Genomic DNA, 26,764 nt, shown 5'->3' with positions numbered 1-26,764 from the left:
GACTTCTCCGGCCCCGGCCGCGGCCACCCGCGCGTCCATCGTCCATCGTCCGCCGTCGCCGTCTCCGGCGCGACCGGCGGGACGCGGGACGGTCGTTACCAATGGTTACCCACCGTCGCTGATGCCGAAGCCTTCGGCTGCTTCCTGGTTTTTCGGTGGAACGTACGCGGCGCCGACGGATTTAGGATTTAGGATTGGCCCGTCGTCTGGTTTCGCTCGCGGAGCTTGATTGACGTGTTCCTCGAACTCGATCGCGGTCATCGCCGCGAATTACCGTTCGATGATCAGCGCGAACGGATTGACGCTTGAGCGGGATAAAAGAGCCGAGGGGTTCGATTTTTATAATATTTTACAGAAGTATATAAATGGCTCGCATAAATGTAGTATTAAACATTCATTTTACGGAAATACCATTTATGTTCCAATGCACAATTGTTTTTTATATACATATATTTTTGATTCGATATATTAAAACAATTTTGTACGACAGATTTTTTTCAATATATGTATAGCAGTTTTTCATCCTGGCGACTTTGTCCACCTTTTTGTTCTAGATATATTGAACAATTCGTATCGGACAAACCGATAATCTTACGAAACACGCCGGCGATGTTCTTACATTTTTATCCACACGGCGAGTCGCGCGACTTTGCCGATTGTGCTTGGTTGTCAAAAGTCACGTGTCGCGTGTCACGTGGCGTCATTGGAGTCGCAATGGCGCCGTGCAGTGAGGCGATTTAACGATGCGATATCATTGCATTGCGATCGAGAACGGGAGCAAGCCCCGGGAGAGACGAACGAGCACGGTGACGGAGTCACCGCGAGATTTGTCGACGTCACAGAGATCAGCGGATTAAATTCAAATGACTTCGATCTCAATTCGGCCAGATTGAGGGTTCATAACCGCAACCTCTGTGCGGTTAAAGTAATGGCAAAATGACAAGCACAGCTGACGAGAATGCCGCGAAGAGAGCGCGTACCAAGAGGAAACGGCGCGACGATTGTCCGCTCGAAACAAGAGCCAAGGTGTAACGATTAAGCCGCTCTCAATAGATCCATAGAAAAAAGTGCGATTAGTATTTTATTTATATTTTTATATTTTATATAATTCAAAAGTACACATTGAGATTCAAACGTTACGTATTTTTGAAATGAGAGTAATTAATTCGGTCGATAGATTGTCAGCGGAAATAATACGGAATCTGCTAGGTAGTGGAATATAATGACAGATTGACTGTGTAGAAAAACTGGACAGAATCTGCCGTTTCGTAACCATTTTTAATGTTTACGAAATGACGGATTCTGTTCGGTCCCTACCGACAATCTGCTGTCATTGGCGGGCTCTGTCGGCAAAACACAAGTTTAATGTAAATATATGACGAAATATACGGATCGGTTATCAGTTGTAATATTTGAGTTAAATCTGCTGCCAATCTGTTGTCATGTGGGCAATTTGCTTATTAGATACAAGTATGAGAAAAGTGCAAATTTGACGATAAAGGCATCAATGCATCAAAATTTAAATTGCCTTTCAAAATTTTATTTTTGTATGAATATTTGTTATTATCGTGACCATAAAATGCATATTCTTCGTGAATCTCTGAATAATAGAATTTATATACAATCAAAGAATTATTACAAATTTTTTAGCAGTTTTTTAAACGACATAATTGTATGCCGTTTATATATACTTAAATTATTAAGTCTGAAGAGAGAGATTCAACGTAGATTACTCAATACAGTAATAATACAGGGCAACGTGATGGCACAGGGATTATGGATTATGTAATTGTCGTGTTAAGACACAAATTCCCGAAATAAATGCAGTCACGAGGCTATAATATTGGTCGGTCGCGACGAGCTTCATTATCGTTTGACGGGCGTCGTGGGACGAAGTTGATCCCTGATTTATTTACGCGCGTTAATTTCCGACGCGCGACTCGAGACGTTACGTAGTTTTATCGAGTTTTTATATATTATCAATGTATATATTATATATATAAATATATGATTAAAAACGAATTAGCATGTTACAAGTGAAATGTAATGAGCTTTACGTCGTTATATCTTGTATAATATATATTAAATATTATGATAAATAAAAAACTGTACACACAATAATTTATGTTAATAACCCGTAAAATACGGATCGTTAATTATATAATACTAAACATATCGGTTTAAAAAGAATACGTTTATTAATAATATATTTTTATCTAAGATGCATAAAGTAACGTCGGAGATATACACGGAAAACGATCGTATCTCTGAGAAGCTTGGCAGTGGCGGTAAGTCGTGTTTAGCGAATAATATTTTGAATTTGCAGGTAACGCTTATAATGCATATCTTAACGTACAGCAATGGTATTTGGTTTCAGATGCGGTAACTAAATTCGCTTTTAAATGTCCGTCTTATATGATCGAGGCAGAATTCACAGCCGGGACGCTAAATTACGACAGTGACGATGACCTAGATGTAGATAGAGACAGAGAAGGAGTAATTCTAATAGGTATAGAATTAATTATCATGTATACTTGTATATATACATATATTCAGTGAATTGCATTTACAGAGCATAGCGTATCTACAGAGCTCAGTTTGGTCGGATTGCAAGTGTGGAGAGCCTCTCTCTTGTTAGCCGACTACATCTTGTCGCATCCAGACTCGTTTAGAGATCAAATAATTCTAGAATTAGGATCTGGAGTCGGTCTGACCAGCATCGTGGCGAGTTACCTAGCTAAAGAAGTCATTTGCACCGGTAATCCAAATACTCGAAACCCCCCTTCCCCCCCCCCCGTTAAGAACTTCAATCTAATTTATCCGAATATTCCAGACATCAACGTGGGTGGTATATTGAATCTGATTGAACGGAATTTTCTGAGGAATCATACGTACGTTAGATCGAATTATCGCATCGAGGAAGTAAATTTTTTAAACTTACAATGGTCGAAAAAGTTGGAGGAGAGATTGCAAAGCGCCTATGTTGTATTGGCTGCGGACGGTAAACTTAGTAATTCTATATTTTAACAAGTGTAGAATAGAGATGAGAAACGATCGTATTATTGTTATTCTTTTTGGATTTGTAGTGATCTACGATGACAAAATCACAGACGGATTTGTCCGCACATTGATGAAACTTCTACACACGAAGAAGAAAAAAACAATTTACGTCGCTCTTGAGAAAAGATACGTCTTTACTGTCGCCGACTTGGACACCACTGCCCCGATGTACGAAGAATTTTTACGTTGCGTAGAAAAGTACAAAATGAATTGGTCTGTGGATTATATAAATATAGATTTTCCACGCTACTTCAAATACGATAGAGTCAAACATTTGGTTTTAATGAAGATACAAAACAATGCAAGATCTGTTGCATATATGCATAGCAAATAGTTTTTTAATTAGATATGCGAATAATACATTACGATAACACGTAACGTATTATCGTAATTATAAAATATAAATCTTAATATTACAAAGAGAAAGAGAGCTTAAAGTTGCCACATAAAGAAATTAAGATCTCTGTAGACGAAATATACTAATGAAATATAGTATTGTAATTAATGTAAGTTATAAAAAAAATAAGTTATTTAAAACAAGATTATATCGTGGACATTTATATTTGTCGATACATAAAACAATCGAGTAGTCAAAATTTAGCACAATTTCAAAACAGGATTCAGCTTAAGCTACAAAATCTAAAAATCTATTCCTTTTAATCCTTCGAATTCATGTAACGAATAACAAACGATAATTTAAGGATTAATTAAAAGGAAAAGCGAAGATACTCGGATTGTGATAAAAATGACAATTATATAATACATATTTCTCACGTCCACATATTTATTTCGTAATTTATAATTTCCTATTTACAACCTACCATGGATAATATTATTGGACAGTGAATTAGAAGTCGCTCGAAGAGAACGATAATTCCGTTGAACTTAAAGCTCCGGCGGCACATCCTAAGATTAAAAAATTTCATTAGACTACCTATAGTATAAAGAAGACATTATATATAAAGGAATGTAAGCGCTTCTTCGAACGACCACGGCAGTAGAAGTTGTATATGTTACACGCAAATTCATAACATTTCTAATATGATATACTAGAGAGGTCTGAATTGCTCGCGAAAGGACGACGATCGCCAAAAAATGAGACGAGTGTGTTGCGAATGATTAATCTCATTAATTAAAATCGAGTATAATAATTCTGCGACTTTTAGAAATAACAACGAATGATAATATTCGATATTTCTTAAATATCGTCGATCGTCGTTCTGCGAATTCAGGCCTGCGCTTGGTTTGGTAAAAGGCACTTTCACTCTACCGATCCGTCTCGATGTAGAAAATGTAAAGTATAATTTACAGCCTCACAGGTTTTCTTATACTTTTTTTTATATGTGTGTATATATATCTGTTTGTATATATACATATAGATATATAAAATTGTTATATATTATATACATAAAATATATAATAATTTTATATATGTATGCACACGCTTGAAATCTCAGAAATTGTAACCGCAACATTTTTTTACTCAGCGTATTCCCGAAAATGATTAAATTCAGGGCGATAAAAAGTTCATAAAGTTCGGCTACGATTAATCCGCTTATAAAGTGCGCGCTTTCCTATATAAAAGAATAATCTATCGGATGTGTAAAAAGACGTCTCGTGATCGCAAGTTGCCTCGCATGCAGAACGTAGAACTAGACATTCTTTTTCATCGTGCCAAAATTACCTCAAAAAATTAATTTTCAAATTCTGAGATCGTCTGTTCTCCGCTTTTGTTACAATACAAAATTGGGCGTGATGAAATTTTGCGTTACTTCTGGAATAGCTGGTTCGCTATGAGTTTCACAGATCAGTTGTGCAGATATACCAGAATTTACTGGAAATGTTACGTAAATAAAAGCATTAAAAAAAAAAATGAAATAATAAAAAAACGCCACTGACTAGAAAAAAAGAAATGAAGAATAAGTATGATAAAATTCGCATGCTTAGCAAGCGAATGCTTTATTGTTCGCAATCGGAATCATCGACACAGAGGCGAGCAGAATAAACTCGTTCGCCAGACATCTTCCCTATTATCTCTCTTCTCGATTCATAATAATCATTCACATAAGCTTTAAATTAAATCTCAAATATCGATTTAACAGCTAAAACAATAATCATCCGGTTTATTCAATAATGTCAATTGCATAATTGTCTATATTACTTGCAACAAATACTGTACAAAAAAGAAGATGCAATTTGCATTAAAAACGCGCGAAATCGATCTTACTACTATTGATGAGCAGCTACTGGAAGCTACCTCCGTTCGGGGACGGCTTCTGGCTAGCGGATACGGCGACATTATTGTTGTTCGTCGCCATGCTCGCGTCCAGGACCAGTTTTCACTGGTACTCGATGATACTCGCGCTCTCGCCGGCTTGCATTGACAACCGGTGCAACGGGATCGCGTCGCGCTGCTACTTTTCGTCACTTGCACTACAGAGTTTGTACTTTTGCGGATAGATCGTTCGACCGCCTGTTCAAACGGCGTGCTTGTACCTTCTGATTGAATACACCGTTGGGCATAATCTTGCTTGCGATGCTCCGCGTCGGAGAAGATTATACCGCCGAAGAACGATGGAAGGGCGGGATTCGCCCCGACAACGGAATTTTGCATCGAACTATTGTGAATGACAGTCTTGCTCCTCGACGACGGTGGCAACGGCACACGTCATGTTATGTTGGCTTCTGCGCTTACGTACTGATGTTATGCATATTGTGCATCTTGGCATTCTGCGAGTTGGGCGAGGCCAACGGCATGGAGGCGGTTGTCGTCTTTCGCCTGGCGTTCGACGACGAGCTCGAGGAACCGTCGTTGTTGAAGTTGATCTTAACACCGCCCGTCACACCACCTTTGGATGTGTCGTACATTAAATGTGCATGCGCACCTGTAGCCATCCAATGCTCCACCTGAGACTCGTGTGATTTCTGCAGCACTTTACGCACATCTCCATCCTCGCCGCCCTCCTTCATGATTTCTTGCAGCTTCTGTATGGTCTGGTACAGTATCACCGGACTGATTAGTCCAAAATCAAACAGACTGCACATGTGCAATACGAAGTTGCGATAGAGGTTCTTCATAAGCAACTCCTTCCCCTTATTCTCTAAGAACATTTGGCAAGCTAGTGGTATCTGGCAGTCTCCCACGTATCCATGCTTCATCACATGCAGGTTCCACATTTTCATCAGCTCCTTCTCGCCCTCGTTCACATCCGTAAAGTCGTCGATCATCATCATTGTCTTTGTTTGCAGCCACTTAGGGTCGTTCTCACCCTCGGAATCGATATCCATTTCTTTGGGGTATATAGGCAGGCAAGTTACAGTGTGATGATACAGTCTAAAGGATGTATACATGTTTATAATGTAAATACAAAAGATTATTTATACTATAACTATCGTAACTGTTCATGCCACAACGCTTACCTGTTGTGGCCGGTGATATAAGGCCTCTGACTTTCAAACTCATTCTCGTCAAGTTCAAGAAACTCGGACAGGCTTGGCTTCGTTCTCTTCGGACGGCACACCACGATATTCGTCACGCTCGTACGTCTGGTTGGTCCTGTTCTTGAAAAAGGTATACTAGACGGTTGTGAAATTAATTCGTGAGGACTACCTGCATACGAACCATCATAGCATTCGTTTATTGCTACGTCAATTCGGGCACCTTGTGGAATTGGCTGCAAAAAAGAAGCATTCACAATCAATTAATTTCACAGCATGGAGAATAGATCTCTTAATTTATTTTATCCAATCAAATTAATTGCTTATTTCTCTCCAAACGTATGATTATCATATATCAATGGCATCAATGGAAAATATTGTAGTTGCAAAATCTTTTAGGAATATATCTATGAGGTTTTGTGAAAAACATAGAATCCAGGCACATATCGGGGAAAATTTTGCTGATTGCTCAGAAGTTATAATTATTACCGTCTAAGAAGTACTTGCTGAAATACACGCTGATAAAATAACATAAAAAAAAAATAAAAATTTCCTGGAAATATCAAAAATGTGCAATATTTGTTATTGATGCCGATATATATGTAAATCGTATATGTGTAAATGTTCAAACTGTACTTGTTACATATAAATAATGTAAATGTAAAGTGTGCTTACCACGTATGTGAATGTGAATCGCGAATGACACAGCTTCAAATGCTTTAGAAGCGAGTACAGTTTGCCGCAGTCCAACGAGCACCAGGGGCAGTGTAGATCTTCGCAGGCCTCTGTCTGCTGCCGGCTGTTATTGTTGTACAAAAATTGATAGACTATCTGCTGAGTTCCGTTAGCGTCCACCTTCTCGTTGGAGATGCTAATTCTCGACGAGGGCGTTAGCGGACTAGACGTTGGCAGTGTTGCGTTATTATTATTATTTGTGCTATTGTTATTGTGATTTACGGAAGATGAACGTTCGAAACCAGCTGAAAAGATAACGGTAAACGTTTAAAGCGACGTTTCCGTGTAATGTGGTGCATATATCGGAGAACTGACCATTGGCCGATCGATTCTCTTTATTGTCGCCGCTCGGTATCGGAGGTATCGGCATCGGTCTATCCACCAGACCGTTGCTCGGTTCCATCGTCCAACTGAGCCGGAATTTTAACGTCGGTCCTTGCCTGAACATGTCGAACGGTTCGCAGTCTTTGATGTCGGCCACAGTTTCCCAAGAACTATGTTTCTTAGGACTGGATCTAACATTGGTCTGTACTTCCTGCAAACCTAACTCATACTCGCCGTCCGTCAACAGACATCGATTGTGCTTGTCGTACACAGTAAGCTCCGAGCCATACTGTTTCACTTCTTCGCCATTGACCTTTATCGCACCCAAGGACGATTTACGACGCTTTTGAGCTGGTTCTGGAAAAAGACACCGTTTGTAATATATCCTAATATATTAACTGTTGCCCTTACCTTCTAAATCACAGTTAGTTATAAGGCAGCCATTGTTAGACATGCAGTAAACCCTGAGCAAAAGCATATAAGTCTTCGCTATATGACCGTTATTTAAGCTGAAGGATTCATTGGGTATGGAAATCGTGGATGCCTTCGATGGAGGCTGACTCTCGGAAGGATTGATTGGGACCTCACTCGTACCGACTGAAACCTAAACAAATGCCATATCTTAATCGAGAATCAATTCGATGAAAAACTTAACTTAACTAAATCAGTCTTTTTTATTTAAAAAATTTTAAATTTATCTCAGGTACCAAACTTACTTGCATGACAGGCGAGCTAACGTCTTTTCTTTTCTTATGGCAGATTTTCAGCAACAATGTTTCCACTTTGACAGGCTCCTGCGATACTTCAACTACAATTATACATCACAACCTTAAGAAGTACATCATCGTTACACATGAGACGTCTCACCAAGCATCAACAAAATATTTTCAGGTATATGTGGGAGAAAAGGTTACGATAATCGAGACGTACCTTTTTTATCGTAAAATCCTAAAAACGTAAGAGTCATGTATCCGCGAACACCGAAATTCTGTTCCTGCTTTTTCACTAATTTATCCAGAATTGTTTCGGCCTTAAATCCTCGCCGTGACTTGTGACTTCTGGACATACGTTGCCGCATATACGTTAAATTTCTGTATAGAAATATTGGCTAAAAAGAAATATTAAATTTCAATATACATCCATCGATCAAGGAAAATCAGCTTGTGATTCTTAAATAATTTGAATATTTATAACTTATGGGGTCATTCCACTTTGACGGCCAGCTATTTTTAACAATTTTTTTCACAGTAAATACACTATATAATAAAATGAATCTTTTTGGGATTTATTAGGGCACTTTTAAATAACGCCAAAAAATGTTTGTCATTTATCGATTTTACAGCGTCAAAACGGAAGTGTCAAAAAAGATGCAAGTCCGTTGCGTTGATCAGTTTTTTCATTCAGACTTACCTGAAACAAAAAGTCAAAAAGATTCTTAATCTGTACGAGTGTCGCTATGTCCCGAACTAAAATCAGGTCAAAATGTTTATTTTATCTTACTTTTTACATTACAAAATACATTTTGTTACTTTTAAACAAAAATTATTAATTTTAGTTCGGGACATAGCGACGCTCATACAGATTAAGAATCTTTTTGATTTTTTGTTTCAGGTGAGCCTGAATTAAAAAACTGATCAACGCAGCGGACTCGCATCTTTTTTGACACGCTATTTTGACGCTGTAAAAGCGATGAAGTAAAAATTTTTTTAAATTATGACAAAAATTTTTTGGTGTTATTTAAGAGTGCCCTAATAAATCCCCCAAAAATTCATTTCATTATATGGTGTATTTACTGTGAAAAAAATTATTAAAAATAGTTTAGTTTTTGGGCCGTCAAAGTGGGATGATCCCTTAAATTAAACTTACATTATATACCTACCATACCATAAAAATTTTACATATAAAGACATATGCAGACATTTTAAAAAGCATATGAAAATATAAACCACGATCACAAGGCAATATCTCAACTTTTCAACTGACAATGAGTCAAAGGAACATATCTTAACTTACCTTCATCAAATGCTTGTATCGTTACGACTATTTACTTTCGTATATCTCGTTACGTTAAGAACTATTGATACACCATAATTTCGAAATTATACATTCGCGTATAACAAAAACGAACAAAATATAATTAACGCTTTGAGGGCAACGCAAGTTAAAATTACGAGCAAACCAAGGACACAAAGAAGATTATCGTCTACTCACTGAAATTTGGTTTCTTGTGCGGAGGAACCGGTAAATCTGCGTTGGTTCTGAAAAAATAAGATATTTAAAGTTACACAACCGAACGTTAAGACATTAGAATAAATTAAAATATAGTTGCACAACATATAAAATTATTATGAAAATGTATGTTACTGTTATGACAAAATGCGTTCCAATTTCCAATGCAAATATTGTTTTCTTTTCATAGTTTTTCTCCGCCAATTTTCATGCCAATTTGCAGTATCGTTACACGTATATGAATGAGTTAAACGCATTATTTGCAATTAATTTATTTTCTTTAATTTATTATAAAATTTTGGATTAATTTGGATTTTGACAAAGTGTACAAAACAAACGAGAAAAAAATATAAGTTTATATCACATACATACATATAATGATAACTATATAACTTGGCAAAAATTAAGCTTGTAACTTGGCGATTTTACATTTGCTCTCGTCAGAAATAAAACTTTATTCACGTCCATATCATTAGTACGGGATAGAATCCCCAGATGGCCGCGAGACGATTCACTTTCTCGAATTTAAAAACCGTCTCGTAGGATTTAAAGGTAGTCCGAAACAAGCCGAGACACGATCCTTCAATCAGGTATCAAATGGGAGGTGATGAACGGGTTTGACTCAAAATTATTTGAGACGCCTGCAACCCTAGTTGTTACGACGCTAGCAGGTTAAACCCCTCTGATCCCATAATTTTTTTTATTCATCCTCATAAAAATAACGTCTCGGGAGTTTCTCACGGGTACTCGCAAGAGCAGAGTCTACAACACATTTCATGTTCATCATATTGGGAAAAACATTTCAAAGCATACCGTAGACATGGCAACGCGACAAATAAACGCGCATTCTCATATCTTTGTTCAATTCTCGTCTCTCGCAATGAAATATTTAATTCGCGTCGATTTGGAAGCCTTCTCCGATTTATTGTGAATCGCGCGAATTAAAAAAAAAAAAAAGATTTTAGTCTCTTTTTTCCTCGCATATATTTCCCGCGAGGGAGGGGGCGTATGTAGCGTACGATTGTGAGGAATTCCTTTCTCCTCGAGAGGAAGAAACGTCCGCGCGACGGGGCCGACGAGCAGACTCGGCAGCTCGGCACAGGCGAGCGCGATGACAGGTGTCCGCGCGTTTCGGAAGCAACGGAGGGCGCGGAGAGCGAACCGACGCGCGGTCGCACGCCACGGCGGGCGCCCCAGCAGTTGATTCGGCGCGGATAGGGTTAGGTCCGGTCGCGACGGCCTGCGACGGCGGACGGCGGCGAGATAACGGCGGGGCCCCCCGACGTTCGCGGGGGCGTCGCGCGCCCTCCGCGGGCATGGGGAGGAGGAGAAGGAAGGGGAAGGAGGGAGTATCGACGCGGGGGTGACCAAAGACGAGGTTGCGGACCGCTTATCGCGATACGGGGTGACGCGCGGCCGCCGATAGGCGGCAAGGAGGTGTAAAGGCCGCGGCGCGGCGGCGGCGGCGGCGGTGATGTTTTTTTCGCTTACTTTCGAAGGCCTGCAGAAAGAGCTCGTGGTCGGCCTGGATCTGATCCATACGAGGTCCCTTCTGCCCGTCGAGATCCTTCTCCCGCTTCTTCGGCGGCATTTTCGCGCGGTCCTCCGTGCACGACGAGCTTCCCCCCTGCGGTAACTCCAACCTTTCTCTCTTTCGGTCGCGCGAAAAGTTGCGACGCGACAACGACAACAGACAACACCCGCCCCGCGCGAAAACTGCGGCGGTCCGGCGGCGGCCCCACGGCGACTGACGCGACCCCTCGCGGCGCGCGCGCCATATATCCCGTCGGCGCTCGGCGCTCGGCGCGCATCGTCGTGAACGCGGCGGCGCGCGGCGCGCGGCGCGCTGAGACGGCGGACCGGCGGACCATCCGCGGGAGACGATACGCGACCTCTGGCAGAAATCGCGAATCGCGCCAAGATTTTTTTTCGAAAAAATATTTCCAGATTTTTTTTAGACAAATTAATTGAAGCTTATATTTCATAAATATTTCAAATTCTGAATAATATAATGAGAAAATCCGCGCAATTTATTAGACATTTCATATAGATACTGAAATATTCCGAAAATTCTTATCCATCAGTTATTTCTGGAAGTAATATATATATATATTTGAGAAATTGACATATATTTTTTCAAAATTTTTTATAAATTTAAAATATAAGAAATTTCTAGAAAATTTTTAACAAAATATTAGACATTTTTTCATCAGAAGAACAATTTATTCTGCCACTTCTTGAATTTGTCCAAACAGCTGACGACTTCATGGTTCATGACGAAGTGACGCTTAATCGCGCGGGAAGAGGCCCATCAACTTCACGAAAAACCTGATTGGCCGTTCTGTCTGCGCGCGAGCCAATTGGTCTTCTCCTTCGTGCCAGAGGACTGCGCACTGCGCCAGGATCGAGCCAAGATGGTCGCGATAATCGCGTAAACGCGGAGAGGATCAAACGTCAAACGTCCTTCGTTTGATCGTCGAGAGGGCAAAATTGTACGACATATATTTTGGACCGGTGCGAGTTCGGCGCGGCAACGAAAGTTCCTCGAATCTCGGAGGGTGATCGCGAGCGCGTGTCGCGAATCAGAATGACCGAGGAAGCGCAGCAGCAGCAGCAGTCCGAGGGTGCTGGGACTACTGCTGGGCAGACCGACGGCTGTTCCGTGCGGATCGACACGCAGACCGCTTCGTCGGATGTCGGAAAGGCCAAAGATAACAAGAAATGTCGTCCCATAACAAAGGTTCGCCCGGACCCGATAACGAATGCGAACTTCTCTCGCCGCGACAGGGCAATTTTATTATGGCTTCCCCCGACGTTTTCTAACGACAGTACGAAACGCGACATAGGTTATGTCAAATAACTCGGGTGATAGAACCGGCCGGATTTTAAATCTAAAGTAAAATTTTGAAGCGCAAAATGATCTCAGGCTTGAACAAAGATATGAGTTATACAAGCTCAATGAACATTCTTTGAACAACGCTCGAGCTCCCTTAACATTAGTACGTTCCATGCTATATGTAACTCTTTCACTGGAAATTCCACGTTGAACTTTACCACGCAGGTTGTTTAATATTTTGAGTATATAAGCAGCGTATTGTATTTCATAAAATATTTCATCTGTAGTATGTATGGCCTAAATGGACAGTTGTGTGACTTAAAACATTAAAAGAATCAAGTTAAAGACTCAATAGGTCATTATTGTTGGACTGATACATAGAGAAAGATTCAGAATAAAAGTTCAATGATAAATGGATGTAATAGGCTTACGTGACGAGTTGTTGAAGATGCTTCAGTCTTCGCTAACTGGAGAGGCATAATAAAAATACTGATATTTAAGTAGCTTGTGTGAAAAGTAATTCTCTAATCCAGGAGTAATCGCTTTTTTCTCGCTGCATCCCAGCGGCGAGAAAGTGAAGCTCGGTCACAACAGTTTCCTTTGTGGATTGTAAATCCATACCTATTTTCTTTTATTTCTCCTTACTCTTTTAAGGCAATACTGGGTAAATTTATATACATGATTTCAAGATATCTCGTATACTGATAAGTTGTAAAACAGTCAATAATATACAATATATAGTTAATAATAATGACTTTTAATTGGAGTAAAAAATGTTCCAGATAATTGTTTACACAAAAAAATTAGATGGCTATTCTGAGATTAAACATACTATCACATTATTTATATATGAATGACCTTCAACTTTATGAAAACCTCACGGGAAACTAAATATATGTTTTCCTTTATAATTTTATTATTATTTTTTTGCTATGAAACAGGGAGAAATGGGGTTTTTAAAATGAAATTTTGATATTGCTCGTATTGAATGATGGGATACTTTCATAAACAAATGTCATTCATATATGAACTGCATATGACATGGTAATTGATATATTAATGTTGAGATCAATTGTCTTAGAAAATACAAACTTAAGGTGTTCATACATTTTTACCTCAAGTTATATCTTTTAAACTAATATTTTTTGTGAAGTGTATACGAAATAATGTTATGTTGTTAACTGGGATTAGGTGGTGATCAGAAGGTTGCCCCCAACAATGACTCAGGATCAATTCTTAGAGCAAGTTTCTCCGCTGCCGGAACATGACTATATGTACTTCGTAAAGGCTGACATGTCCCTTGGCCAGTTTGCGTTTTGTCGCGCCTATATTAATTTCATGGAGCAACAAGACATCTTCATGTTTCGGGAGAAGTTCGATAACTACGTCTTCGTAGATTCTAAAGGGGTGGAATATCCCGCGGTAGTGGAGTTTGCACCCTTTCAAAGATTACCAAAGAAACGAGTGGGCAAGAAAAAAGATCTCAAATGCGGCACCATCGAGAGCGACCCGTATTACATAAGCTTCTTAGAAAATTTAAAAAATCAGGACATTGATTCAAGCGTAGCCCAATCGAAAACCGAGTATTCTTACCAACCACCAGACAGTGAGTGCTTTTCGTTTTCTGTATATTCAAGTGAAGAGATGTATACGTATTATATATGCGTATACATGTATGCGTACAAAGGGAAAGTTTTAAAATTATAAATGATTTACCGTACAGATACAGTGAAGAAGATCACGACAACTCCACTGCTCGAGTATTTGAAGCTTCGTAAGCAAGAGAAACAACGTCTTCGGGATGAAAAACGTGAAGAGAGGCGACGGAGGGATATAGAAAGACGGAGGACTAAAGACGATCCTGTTATTTCTAAGGTAGAGTAATCGAATCGATACATCAACTGGCAACAAATACAGTACGGAATATTATGGGATAATAACCATTTTGCTTTGTAATTATTTCTTATCCAATATTCGATCAAGACAGTTTCGTGCTGCATATCGTGTCATTCTTTACTGTATTTGCTGATACCAAATATTGATTTTCATCTGCAGTATATATATAATGCGGAAGACGAACAATCACCCAATTTTCCCACATCTCACCACCCCACAAATGTCAAATTTGAAGACTCGTTCTTTCAATGCTTTGCCGAAAACGGAAGTACATATAAATACGGAGAAGAGGTTTTCCTCGATAGATTTTTATACAAACGGGTGCAAGGGAAATTTTATAAGACTCACGAAAGGTTTTACGAGCACGTTAAAAAGACAAAACCGATTAGAAGCATGTTCGATGTCAAGAAACGATATTTAACTGGCAGTAATCAAGTTAACTGCAAAACTTATTTCTGTTTCTACAAAGGCGATCATGTAAGAAAGTTTTTCATTGGCAAAAGAAAGAACTCATATTTTTCTCCGTTGAAATCTTTAATGCGCCAGAATATATTTGAGGTTCTTTTCGTTTACGCTAGTAGCCGCGAATTTCTTCCTGACTTTCCTGACTTTGACCTGCAAAAAGCTGTGGTACAATGTTTACGCCGAAAGAATCGTATGTTACGTCAATGCGGCGTGTAGAGAGAATGAGCTCTCAGGATTTAACTTTGTGAATTGATCCACTGCTGTATCGTGAGACAGACGGAAAAATTGATGCTGACGAGCTGGTTTGATGGTGGCTCTCGGGAGAGGAGTGTTTATCGCATATTTATCGCAATTAATTTTATATTTATGGTTTTCTTGAAACTTTATGTAATTCCATACATCCATATATAGGATACTTTGTAACTGTTTTAATCTGTACTCAATTTTTGAAGAAAATTTAAAAAAAAAAAAAAAGATTTGATTTATATATTTGATAGTGTGCTCATATTTTGTTGCAAGACAAGCGTTATGAAGAAGTAAATAACATGCGCAAAACGGCATAAAGTCTGTAAGACGATAAAAGGCAATAAACTACATTGGAACAGTGATCGACATCAGATAAATATTTCGGCCTGATTTTCATGTCGCCGGTCATTATCACTTCACGTTTTGACAAGTTTGTCCAATGGTCTGTTGCCACAGGCGGCAAAAAAAGAATAATGGGCATCAACACAAAAATCAGGCCAAATGTTTTTCTGATACTGACCACATTAAATTAATAGCATAGATATTCTGAAATAGATGCAGTGTTTAATTTTTTATAGGTTTTAAGGAATCCAGATTTGGATAAAGAATCGAGCAAAGACGATAAAGAGAACAAAGAGGAGAGGGACAAACTTTCGCCGAAGGAGCTGAAAAATAGAACTAAAAGAGACGAGAAAATAAGAGAGAAGTCAATGCGAGATCGAGAAACTAAACCTATCGTTAAAGGGTATAGAGAGCGAGTTGACGATAGGAATAAGGAAAGAGAGATCAAGCAACGGCGATACGATGAGAAAAAGCCTTACGGAAGACGCGACGAAAGAGAGGAGAGAAGGATCGATCTTCGAGACGACAGAAGGTATGAGATGAAGGAAGAGTTTAGGGAGTCCAGAGACAGAAAGGTAGAGGAAAGACGCGGAAAAAGTTATGAAAAAATGAGACAAGAGAAGAAAAAGTTGGCAGAAACGAAAAAACAGATTGCCGACGCCAACGGGGACGACGACACAAATTCAAAGAAAGCGAAGGAGGAACATGATATCGTACAGGAGAAGGAAACTGGAAACGGCAAAGAGTCGGTATACAATGGAGACGATTTAAGGCATGTTAAAGACAACGAATGTGAGCTACATAATACTGCCGAGGATAGGATAACAATGGATGCGGTACAGAATTACCAGGATAATGTGGAAGAAGGAAACGGTTCAGTCAATGCAGGTGAAAAAGGTTTATTCGTATAATTATCATACAAGAGAATTTACTTCTTCCCTCATTTTTTTTAGCGTTATTGATTCCAACATCTTCAGGAACTTAATAACGTCTTTTTATATAAAACTAGATAGGAGCTACTCCCGTCGTAAAATAAGTACGCATTTTGACGAATGTCTAGTTAGCAACGAAACAGAATCGATTTTGTAAATCCGTTAAATAAACGAGGGAGGATATCTGCACGAATATTTTTGTGACAAATGTAACATGATGTAACGAACACATTTGCACAGATGTCAACGATGAGGACGATTCCGAAGATAAGGAATCGAAAGTTGTAAAGAGGCGTAATTCTCTCGAAAGTAGCGGCGAAGGCGGTGCAGGCGATGGCAATTGCTTACGGCGTCACAAATCGTTAGATGGAGGAGGCCAAAGTAACCTCCAGAAGAATGATAACGAGGAAAAAGAAAAAGATAAGAAAGATCCACGATTGGAGCGTAGGATACGAAATAAGGTAAGAAGCTTCTTCGATGACATTATAGCCCGAATTAAGCCTCTCCAATGTAATAATTGCAGTCCCATGGACTTTGATTTTCTCATTAATTTCGTTACAATCACAATTTTTACGGGCGTGTTGTAAGTCTCTTGTCCACCTTTGGAGATAGGCTGTTTGAAAGTTTCTCCCAGGAAATAATTGCAATATTGCAATTTGTTTATTCGCAGTAATTTTGAAATAAAATACATATTTTGGGTTTGTTTTTATCACGGTAGAACATTTTTTTTTATTCAAAAATTTTAATGCTATACATATATGCAAGATGAATTCCCTAAATTAAACCCTAGGATCTTTTGCTCAACAAGCAATTGTTTTAGTACTGATTTGATCAGTATCTCAAGATGAGAGCTATGTATTGTGTAATTTGTGGATACATCAGGTAAAAATTGCATCATTCAATAGTATATCTGCATGTAAAAAAAAAGCGTCAAGGGTTTATGATACATATGCAAAGTAAACATACTTTCTCAAACGTGGAATGTATCCCTTTTTTCAATTACTTTTTTAATTCTTCGCGAATCTAGATTTTTTTCCATGATTTTTTTCATCAAACCTATACTTGATTTCGATGCTTGTACATAAAATTTATATTTTCTCTATCAATTTCATTAACATACTAATTTGAGTGAAAATATTTATTGACTATACAATCGATTTTATAGGATCGTCCAGCGATGGAGATTTACCGACCTGGCATGGGCAAGTTTAGCAAGCAACGACTGGAACGCGAAAAATCCAACGACGAACGGTCATCCCTGTCGCAGAGCCCCACGCCAAATCCCAGCGTCTCTTCCGCGGCCGGAAAGTCTGGAAAAGTTAGCGCGACGGAAGTACGTTCAATGACGTTCAAACGTAGCATCACTCGTGACGTAGCATAACAGATTCTCATTTCCAATTCTTATCATTCGGACATACTCCACCAGACTCGCGAATGACGCTTTGACTTCTGCGCACGGCAGAATTTTCATCGCCGTGTATAATATAATTTTCCTCGTGCTGTATAAAACATACCGCCATCTTTGACATGTGTTAAAATGATAATTCTAAGCAATATGTTAGATAAACATTTCACGCACAGTCTGATTATATCATACATATTTCGCGGGTTTCTTTTCTTTTTTTAGATGCAATTTTATTACTGTAATAATAAAGAATTAATAAATACAATATGGTTTTTTTTATTAAAATATTTTTAGAACAACTATGGGAATATCGATTTTAACGATTAGGTTAATTGTTTTGAACAATTTTCCAAAGATTATTGAAATCTTTTATCGTATGAAGCAAAAACAATGAACTACAGGATAAGGATATACAGGGTCATGTTTCCAAAACTCATTTTAGTTAACTAAAATGCTATAGTGTACAGTGTACGTGACGTAAACTATAGATTTTAGTTACCCAGAGTGAGTTTTGGAACATGACCCAGTAGGGACAATTCTTCGTTTTCGACTCAGCTGCGCAAATTTGCTTGCGCATCTCAAGCAAACTATGTTCTTTGGATGGAGTCACTCAGCTACAGTATGCTACATAGGCCGCTTTCTGGCATTACTTGGACCTTATAGATACATTTCTAATATTGAGGAGTCATAACGGTAAGCGTTTATTACAATTAATTCTAACAAAAGTAGATATATACCTATCAGTACAATTTTAATGTTATTTGATCAAAAATTAGTCACCGGAAATAAAACATTTACATATTACCCTGTGTGGAATGCAAAAGCATCATAGTTTTACTTTATAAAAGATACCTCTCTCAAAATTGTCATTAACATTAAAACGTCTCAAAACAGTATATTATTCTTGAGCCACAATACCTACATTTGCAATAAAAAAAATGTTTTAAAATTTCAATTTTTATTGGATTTGTTTGCATATTAAATGTTAGAAATGTTTAATACCCCCCCCTTCCTTACACAATAGCAATTAAGTTAACGTATTGCCCGTATCTGTACTAAAACTATTATTATTTATCTACATTAATTGTAAATTTGTTAAATAAAAATTTGTACAAATAATTTTTCTAACCAACTAAATACGAAAAAGTCGTGGGACAATAAACGAGCAAATTAGGTAATTACAAATTATGCAAATTAAACAAAATGTGATTTATATTGGACTGTCTAACTTCCGACAGTTAGATATATGGTAATAAATCATATTTTATTTTATTTGTAATTTTATTTTGCTTGTTTATCGTCCCACCGGCCTTTCCGGTTGTTTTGCAAACACGAGCCTGACCTTGGTTTATTGTTTTTCTCAAGTTTTGAATAAAATTGAATTTTCACATTACATTTTGTTTACATTTCTTAGTCTTCGAGCAAAGATACGTTCCTGAAAATACCAGAAATCTATTTGGAAAAGTGCTATGGAATTTATAAAATTCCTACTAAGTGGACATCTAATACTCATCTTTGTTACGGCTTTTTCTTCCGATGGAAATCCAAACATTGAGTTCGACATATTGTTCGATACCGCAGTACCCGAACTCACAGCTGATTTCCGTCTGCCTGCTCATATAGTACCGAGACATTATGATATTGAATTAGACATCGACATGTATACTTTTCACGGCAAATGCAATATCAGCCTCGACACAACAAAAATCAACACTCACAACCTTCCGTCAAACATAAGTTTACACTCAGTAAATTTGATAATAACTAATGCCACGTTGATTAAAGGTGTTGGCGCAAATGCATTTATAATGTATAACTTACATGATATTATATATGTTACCAAGCAGGAAATTGCCATTCTTGATTTTAAGCATAAGTTATCGCCTATATATAATTATACTCTGAATATCGTATTTTCGGGTATCGTGGCTGAATCGGGAGGCTTATTCAAAACTTCAATAACTTCATACGTAAACAGGGATGGACATAAAGAGTGAGTATAAAAACATTTTCTTTTTTTATAAACACTATTAATAAGATTTAAATTAAAAGTTTGTTAACTGTATCGAGAACTTGCACATTATATGATATTTTAATAAGAAATTATTTAGAAAGTTTTGAAATAAATTTATAGAATTTTAGAGGGATCTAGAATGCTAATATTATTTTATTTTAAAGAATGTGCGTTTGTGTAGGCCGGTATTTATAGTCAAATTTTATTTCAAGACCGTCTAAAGTAATATCTTAAGATGCTAATACGGTTCTGTGATTGGTTATAAAAAATGACACCTTAAGATTGTACTTAAGACGGTCTTAAATATAAGAACCGACTATGAATAACGGCCTTAGAGAAGATTAATATTTTGCAAGGGGTGGTAAAAACTGAGTTGTGACTATAATTTTAATTCGAGGCCAATAAGAGCCTAGTGCTCGAATATATGTGCCATAAAAAGACGATCTTCTCTCTTTCCCTTTTTCTTTTCAATTTTACTTACTGTACGTACTCATTGCAGATGTAAAAAAATGATCAACTCCTTACTGGTTTCGATCTTTACTGATTGTCAGATCATCTTTAAATGATAGATGATAGTTCTATATGCAGTATATAAATTTTGTATTACACGTTAAAATATCGCGCATGAAACGAAAACGATGAAAAATTAGTTTTGTATTAATTAATCCAAAATAAAGAAGAGAAAGAATGCTCACACCGAAATCGCATTTATGTCCTCTTGAGCTTTCATACTATAACTCATATTGATTAAAAGTTTATTGTTTTATATATATGTAATCGAAATTTCGTAGATGGGTTATTGCAACACGTAACTCGGCGATTGGAACACGACGTTTATTTCCATGTTGGGATGAGCCAGGATTAAAAGCTAATTTTACAATTAATCTAAAGTATCATAATAGTTACACTGCACTTTCGAATATGCCAGTCATTTCTTCGCGGCGGTCTAAAGATAATAAGATAATGGCGCGTTTTGCCACTACTCCTGCGATACCCACTTACCTCGTAGCCATTGTTCTAATCCGCTTGTCCGTCATTTCTTTCACGGCGGATTTTCAATTGTGGAGCAGACGACAGGTGAGAGAGAATATAAGAGATGCGGGTGGCATAATTACAAACTTTACACAGGCTTTCGAGAATGAGTGGCCAATTTTGGGGAAATTTTTAAGAGAGCAACACTTCGCGATTCCAGGATGGCTAGATGATGGCATGGACAAATGGCAAATGGTATTTTATAGGTAATATACACATATATATATATAATATGACACAGTGTCTCTTTATTATTATATAATATTAGTATAGAATATATATAATGTTATAATTTAAGTATATATTCTATCCTATTTTACAAACATGTCTTATTATATAAAAAACAGATATTCCTGTTATACATACATGCTAAGCAAACATTGATTATTTCGCTATTTAAAATAGTTATACCATTAATGACGCGTATTATATAATTTATTATATATTGATATATATGGATTTTACATAACTGCGTTAATCAATTATAAACGATTTTTAGAGAGGAAAATATTATCTACAATAAAGAATTAGATCCCATTGCTCGCAAAATAGAGGTTTCGCGTTTAATAGCGCGTAAACTAGCAAGTCAACTGATCGGTTCTGTGACTAGAGCGTCATGGTGGTCACACATGTGGTTGCATGAGGGTATTGCTACCTTGCTCGGAATGGATATTATCAATAAGTAGTTTTTTAATACATTTGTAATAATATTTCGTCAAAGAAATAGAATATTTAGAATATATTTATAGACAAATACAAGAAAAAAGTGAGAATATTTTTTAAATATTTCTATCATTATTTGAGAAGATTTTCAACATTTATTCATTTATATAGAATGTATAATCTTAGAAAATCTTTATAATATCTTGCAACTTGACGTAAGATAACAAAATAGTAACACTATTAATTATTGCAAATAATAATACCAACTTTGATGTCTAGAATATCCCAGATTTCCGAATTATGGATTTGTTCGTAATCCAAACCCTACAAGAATCTCTCTATTTAGACGATTATTATATTATGGATTCTCTTACATCAGAAGTCAACAATATGTTTGAACTTAATTCACTTTTCACATTACCCTACTATCTTAAAGGTATAAAGCAATGCTAAATGTATATTTTACATAATTATTTTTTATTAGGATTAATTGAAAGTTAACATTCTATAAAAATTCATGCTTATATTACTTCACTCACGTTATTTTACTAGAAAAATAAAATTTATATTGAAAATCCTTCACAAAATCAGTCAGTTTCGGGAGGCTGTAAATATATTATAATCATATTTAATCACATATTTTATCTTACAATGTGATTTATTTTAGGACCTGCTATACTGCGCATGTTACAACACTTAATCGGCATTAAGGTCTTTCAGAAGGGAATTAATATATATTTGAGGAAACAGTGAGTCTTCATCTTGTGTGTTACTACACTTTTTCGTTACCTTATATTAGTTATTACCTTATCGTTATCTTATATTCTCTACTATTTCTTCTTTTTTGAACAATATCTTTTTTTATTTTTATATTTTATTGTTGCCATGTCAAGTGATGTCTTAATTAGTGTATTTCTGTAGTGATCATTTATTTTGTTGTGTTCTTATGTCAGTTTTTTAGCATTTCTTGTATTTCTAATACAAACCCAGATTTTCTGTACAATTTTTACTATTTCTTCTTATTTATTCTATGTTTGATAGTTTTTTCTTATCTCTTTTATTAACATTTGACATATAAGATTTTATTAATTTTTGTTCTCTCTCTTTCTCTTTCTACTTTTTACTTCACTAAAATAACTAACTAAATTTTTTTTTCTAAATTAGCTTCTGTTTTATCTTATAAAAATGACTTATAAAAGGAATGTTGTATGTGTTTAATGTTTAATTGGAAATGATAGATTATTAGAAACGCTGTATGTCACATTTTTAGTAATTATTTGAGCTAAAAATTTCGAATAAGAAGGTACATAATGTGTGCCATTGATTGACAACTTTTCTGAACTTTTTCATCTTTATTTAATTTATAATATAATAACTCTAAATAAACCACAAACTAATTACCTCATTTTTCAATTAATTTTTCTTTACTGGATGCATGAGATACATATCTCTTTTCATCTCTTCTATCATTTAATCATGTTCTTATACAAATTTATATTAATCATTCACGTAACTATACCTACTTCTCACGTTTCTAAACGAATACATATTATTTATTAGAAGAATTTATTCTTTAATAAATCAATTAAGTTATATCTCAAATTATTATATCTCTTTTATTTATATTATTATATACAAAAATCATATAAATTGAGTAGTAGTTTTATTTTTCTTGATGTGATCTGCTATAATTTATGTATAATACGTATGTACAATGTTACACTAATCAGTTTTAAATTTTGCAAATTTCTGTTAGGTCAGCTTCTCCGAACGATTTTTGGTCTGCCATGCAAGCTGCGCACAATGAAGCAGTAGTTACAGGACAATTTAACATAACAGCAATGATAGAGCCTTGGATAAAGAAATATCATTATCCTATTCTAGATGTAATGCAATATTCTGATTACTATACCATATTAGTTAACGTTTCGATATACAATACACCAGACGCTCGGTGGATTCCTGTGACATATACTACACAGCCAGATATAAATTTTAATGCTTTAGTAGGTCGTTTGTTACAACCACCAGTTCCGTATCTGGTTTTTGGATTTGATGCAAGTTATTCAGAAGATAATTGGATAATATTTAACATTCAACAAGTTGGTAAATATTAAACAATTGCATTTTATTGTACTTTTGTGTCTGCTCTATATGATAAGATTGAGTAAAACTGTAAAAAAAGAGATCAATCATTTTAATCTTAACGTTATATGTCAGAATCAAGGTCGTTGGAATTGCAGTATTTTCTATAAGGTCTTTTATTTTATTCTAAATGTGTTACTCCTTATATTTTATATTTATATTTTAGTTACATTATATTACGTTACAATTTGTTCACGCAAACACCTGATGTTGATTTTTGTTTATTAATGATTTATAATATTCAACACATATTTTTGTCAGCTGTGTAGCAATCAAATTATTAGTTCAATTTTTACAGTAATACGTATAATATATAGAGAAATAAAGATCAGTTTTGCAAAAATTTTCATTTTATCCTATTATAAATGCGTTGTCGAGTAAATATCTCCAGGATACTTGACTTAATGTTACGTTTCATAAGCGCGCAGATAATTAATTCGAATTTTTTATTTACAACACAAGCAGATTTAAATATTCTTTTTATCTGATTCAAAAGTAAAAAGATAATATTTGGAAATATTTTTCATCAAATGCGATATCAAAATTATTTACTGGCAAATAACGTTTGTTTATCATATTACAGGATATTATCGTGTCAACTATGATGACAAGAGTTGGAAAAAAATTGCACGCTTTCTCAGCTCTGAGAACTATACGGAAATTCATGTTCTCAATCGTGCTCAAATCATCGACGACGCGTTTCACTTTATGATGATGGGCAAACTTAATTCCTCCATATTCTGGGAACTCACGAGCTATTTATCGCAAGAGACAGACTATGTAGCATGGTATCCCATGCTTAAAGTTATTGAACGCATGTCATATATCTATCCATTTCCCGAAAGCCAAGTCAAGATAAAAGTAAGTTTTGTTAAAAAACCAATGTGCAATTGATAAATTAAGAACATCGATTTTGTATTAAGAACTAATAGATAATTTGTCAAAAATTAATACATGTCGTGCGAGACCCTACCGCATCCCTTGATCGATTATATGTATAATGTGTGGGGCGTCTGCCATAATATATTAAAATATATGCAATGATTAAAAAATGAATAAAGAAATATCAGTATCTTGTATTGTTTGAAATAAGAAAATTTTTAATTAAACGTATATTTTTCGTGCTACATTTTTGAAAATTGACTAATGATAAAATTATATTGTTTTACAACATTTAGGAAATGGTACTTAGCCGATTGGTTCCACTTCTTCGTAAAATAGGATACAAAGAGTGTCATCCCGACGAGAATAACGAGGAGTGTCCTAAGGACGAGAATCACCTTCTTAAAAGTTTGAGACAAGAAGCCGCAAAATGGGCGTGTGTTTTTGGCGATGTTGACTGCAGGAGAGAAGCTAACGCTAAATTGAGATCGGATCTGTTAAATCTTGCGTAATTTTTTGTATAACATTGTTTTATAGTTATACTTTTATTGTATTTCCAATTGCTTCATAAATTATTTTTTCTATCGCGATTATAAGAATACGAGTTCAATTTTTACGATCATTCTTTTTAGAATCGACTATTCTTTGCCGTGGTGGAGAAAATGGACATTTTGCCACGGTTTGTCGACAGCGGATAATGTTACCATTAATAAAGTATATGATATCTACTTAAATCAAAGTGATACCAAAATATTAGAATTTTTGACTTGCTCCGATAACTATTGTCAAGTCATATCAATGTTTATGGAAGGAATGACATTAGCACCTCGTAGGGGTTCTTCTACTCGAGTAAAAGAACAAAATAAGATTATACCGAGAGACTATATTAATATGTTTCATTATATTGTTGAAAGATATCCAAATAACGAATCAGCGCTTAATTTCATATTATCCAATTGGGTCGAAATCAAGCCCGAGTAATAACATTCTCTTTTATAAATATATTCTACTTGAAATTATGATAGTTTATATATGCCAACTATATATTATGTCTGTTTTGTTTTTATAGAAAAATGAGTACAACTGCAGCATTAATTGACATTATAAATCATGTGTATTCTCCGAATCATCTTGATAAGGTAAATTTCATTTTACTCATTTTCTAACAATAAGTCAAACGCTTCTTACATTTTAGTTATTATCTTTTTATTTAATCGAACTTCATATCTCAACAATTATACCACAAGTATTTCATAGATATTATAAATATTTTGATTAAAAAATGTTGAAGTAATATCTATTTTAGATAAAAAACTTTGTGGAGAATATGCATAGACGAATACTAACTGATGCTGATCATAAGTTCTCTGGCACAGACGTAGTTGGTTTGGCATTTACCAGACAAGAGGTTTGTATATACAAATCCAAAAATATTATCTTACAATTAAAATACTTATCCGAGCATCAATATTATTTTAAGTTTACAATTAGCTGTGCACAACATAAGTATACACACTTCATGTGTTTAATATTCAATATGTAACATATATTCTTTCACATTTTTTATGCAACATATTATTGGCTGCATTCCGATATTCACTGTCAGTGCTGATATTCTATATTTTACGTTACGTATACTATAGATTTTCACTACTGTCAGTTGCTGACAGTAAATATCGGAATGCAGCCATAATCTCACTTCAAAATTAATTATTGTATAAGATTTGCAACTTGTATATATAATGTTGAAATTGTTTTGCAGATATACGAAATGATTAAAAATAACTACGTCAATGTATTAATGTTGAATATTAAAAGCAAGATAGACTTACGCTTATCTCAAATCAAAAGACATAAAAACACAGATTCTCTCGTATTCATGTACGTTTAATAACTTTATAACAGGAGACGCCGATAAATGCAAGTATACTTGGTTGTAAAATAAACAATTGATTATAAAATAAATATTTTTGCTATAAACCTGATGTTTTATGATTATTGCGTAATTAAGTTTAATACATTTAATAGTTATCAGTCATTTTTTTATGTACAGGATGTTTCTGATCAAGCTTATATGTATAAAAGGATAGAAAAAGTTTATATGGACATGTGTCCAAAAA

At 35.8% G+C, this 26,764-nt stretch overlaps 4 protein-coding genes across 7 annotated transcripts; 3 read left to right on the top strand and 1 right to left on the bottom strand.

The window, feature by feature from the left end:
* The first annotated feature begins 575 nt into the window (after window positions 1–575).
* LOC143899442 (methyltransferase-like protein 22) lies at window positions 576–3,843 on the top strand. 2 transcript variants are annotated; one of them, XM_077409736.1, is made up of 6 exons: window positions 576–1,026; window positions 2,222–2,288; window positions 2,378–2,509; window positions 2,573–2,758; window positions 2,834–3,001; window positions 3,087–3,843. In XM_077409736.1, the coding sequence occupies exons 1-6, from the start codon at window positions 937–939 to the stop codon at window positions 3,392–3,394; spliced, it is 951 nt and encodes a 316-aa protein (XP_077265862.1). In that variant the 5' UTR covers window positions 576–936; the 3' UTR covers window positions 3,395–3,843. The 2 variants fall into 2 exon arrangements, with proteins under 2 accessions (XP_077265862.1, XP_077265863.1); XM_077409737.1 differs by having other exon boundaries at window positions 577–1,067.
* On the bottom strand, window positions 3,827–11,547 carry Su(z)12 (Polycomb protein Su(z)12). 2 transcript variants are annotated; one of them, XM_077409731.1, is made up of 10 exons: window positions 11,278–11,547; window positions 9,769–9,815; window positions 8,488–8,665; window positions 8,274–8,365; window positions 7,969–8,161; window positions 7,549–7,914; window positions 7,174–7,478; window positions 6,683–6,734; window positions 6,481–6,616; window positions 3,827–6,394 (listed from the first exon to the last, which is right to left on the bottom strand). In XM_077409731.1, the coding sequence occupies exons 1-10, from the start codon at window positions 11,375–11,377 to the stop codon at window positions 5,752–5,754; spliced, it is 2,112 nt and encodes a 703-aa protein (XP_077265857.1). In that variant the 5' UTR covers window positions 11,378–11,547; the 3' UTR covers window positions 3,827–5,751. The 2 variants fall into 2 exon arrangements, with proteins under 2 accessions (XP_077265857.1, XP_077265855.1); XM_077409729.1 differs by having other exon boundaries at window positions 6,481–6,734.
* A 636-nt stretch (window positions 11,548–12,183) lies between these two features.
* On the top strand, window positions 12,184–18,173 carry Upf3 (UPF3 regulator of nonsense mediated mRNA decay). 2 transcript variants are annotated; one of them, XM_077409732.1, is made up of 6 exons: window positions 12,184–12,526; window positions 13,814–14,228; window positions 14,346–14,497; window positions 15,808–16,468; window positions 16,744–16,964; window positions 17,669–18,173. In XM_077409732.1, exons 1-6 carry the CDS (start codon window positions 12,374–12,376, stop codon window positions 17,882–17,884), a joined length of 1,818 nt encoding a protein of 605 aa, XP_077265858.1. In that variant the 5' UTR covers window positions 12,184–12,373; the 3' UTR covers window positions 17,885–18,173. The 2 variants fall into 2 exon arrangements, with proteins under 2 accessions (XP_077265858.1, XP_077265859.1); XM_077409733.1 differs by having other exon boundaries at window positions 12,185–12,526; window positions 15,808–16,459.
* Window positions 18,174–18,324: 151 nt separating this feature from the next.
* LOC143899436 (aminopeptidase N-like) lies at window positions 18,325–26,631 on the top strand. Its single transcript, XM_077409728.1, has 13 exons — window positions 18,325–18,601; window positions 19,323–19,901; window positions 20,714–21,160; window positions 21,454–21,637; window positions 21,897–22,053; window positions 22,285–22,366; window positions 23,374–23,723; window positions 24,346–24,623; window positions 24,941–25,152; window positions 25,277–25,621; window positions 25,714–25,783; window positions 25,951–26,052; window positions 26,407–26,631. The coding sequence occupies exons 2-13, from the start codon at window positions 19,378–19,380 to the stop codon at window positions 26,533–26,535; spliced, it is 2,880 nt and encodes a 959-aa protein (XP_077265854.1). The 5' UTR covers window positions 18,325–18,601; window positions 19,323–19,377; the 3' UTR covers window positions 26,536–26,631.
* The last annotated feature ends 133 nt before the right edge of the window (window positions 26,632–26,764 follow it).

This window comes from Temnothorax americanus, unplaced genomic scaffold (assembly GCF_048541705.1).
Source record: "Temnothorax americanus isolate GAGA-0224 unplaced genomic scaffold, ASM4854170v1 Scaffold27, whole genome shotgun sequence".
In the NCBI taxonomy this organism is placed as follows: Eukaryota; Metazoa; Arthropoda; class Insecta; order Hymenoptera; family Formicidae; genus Temnothorax; species Temnothorax americanus.
The sequence above is the reverse complement of the archived record's forward strand: the minus strand, read 5'-3'. Positions and strand labels throughout refer to the sequence as shown.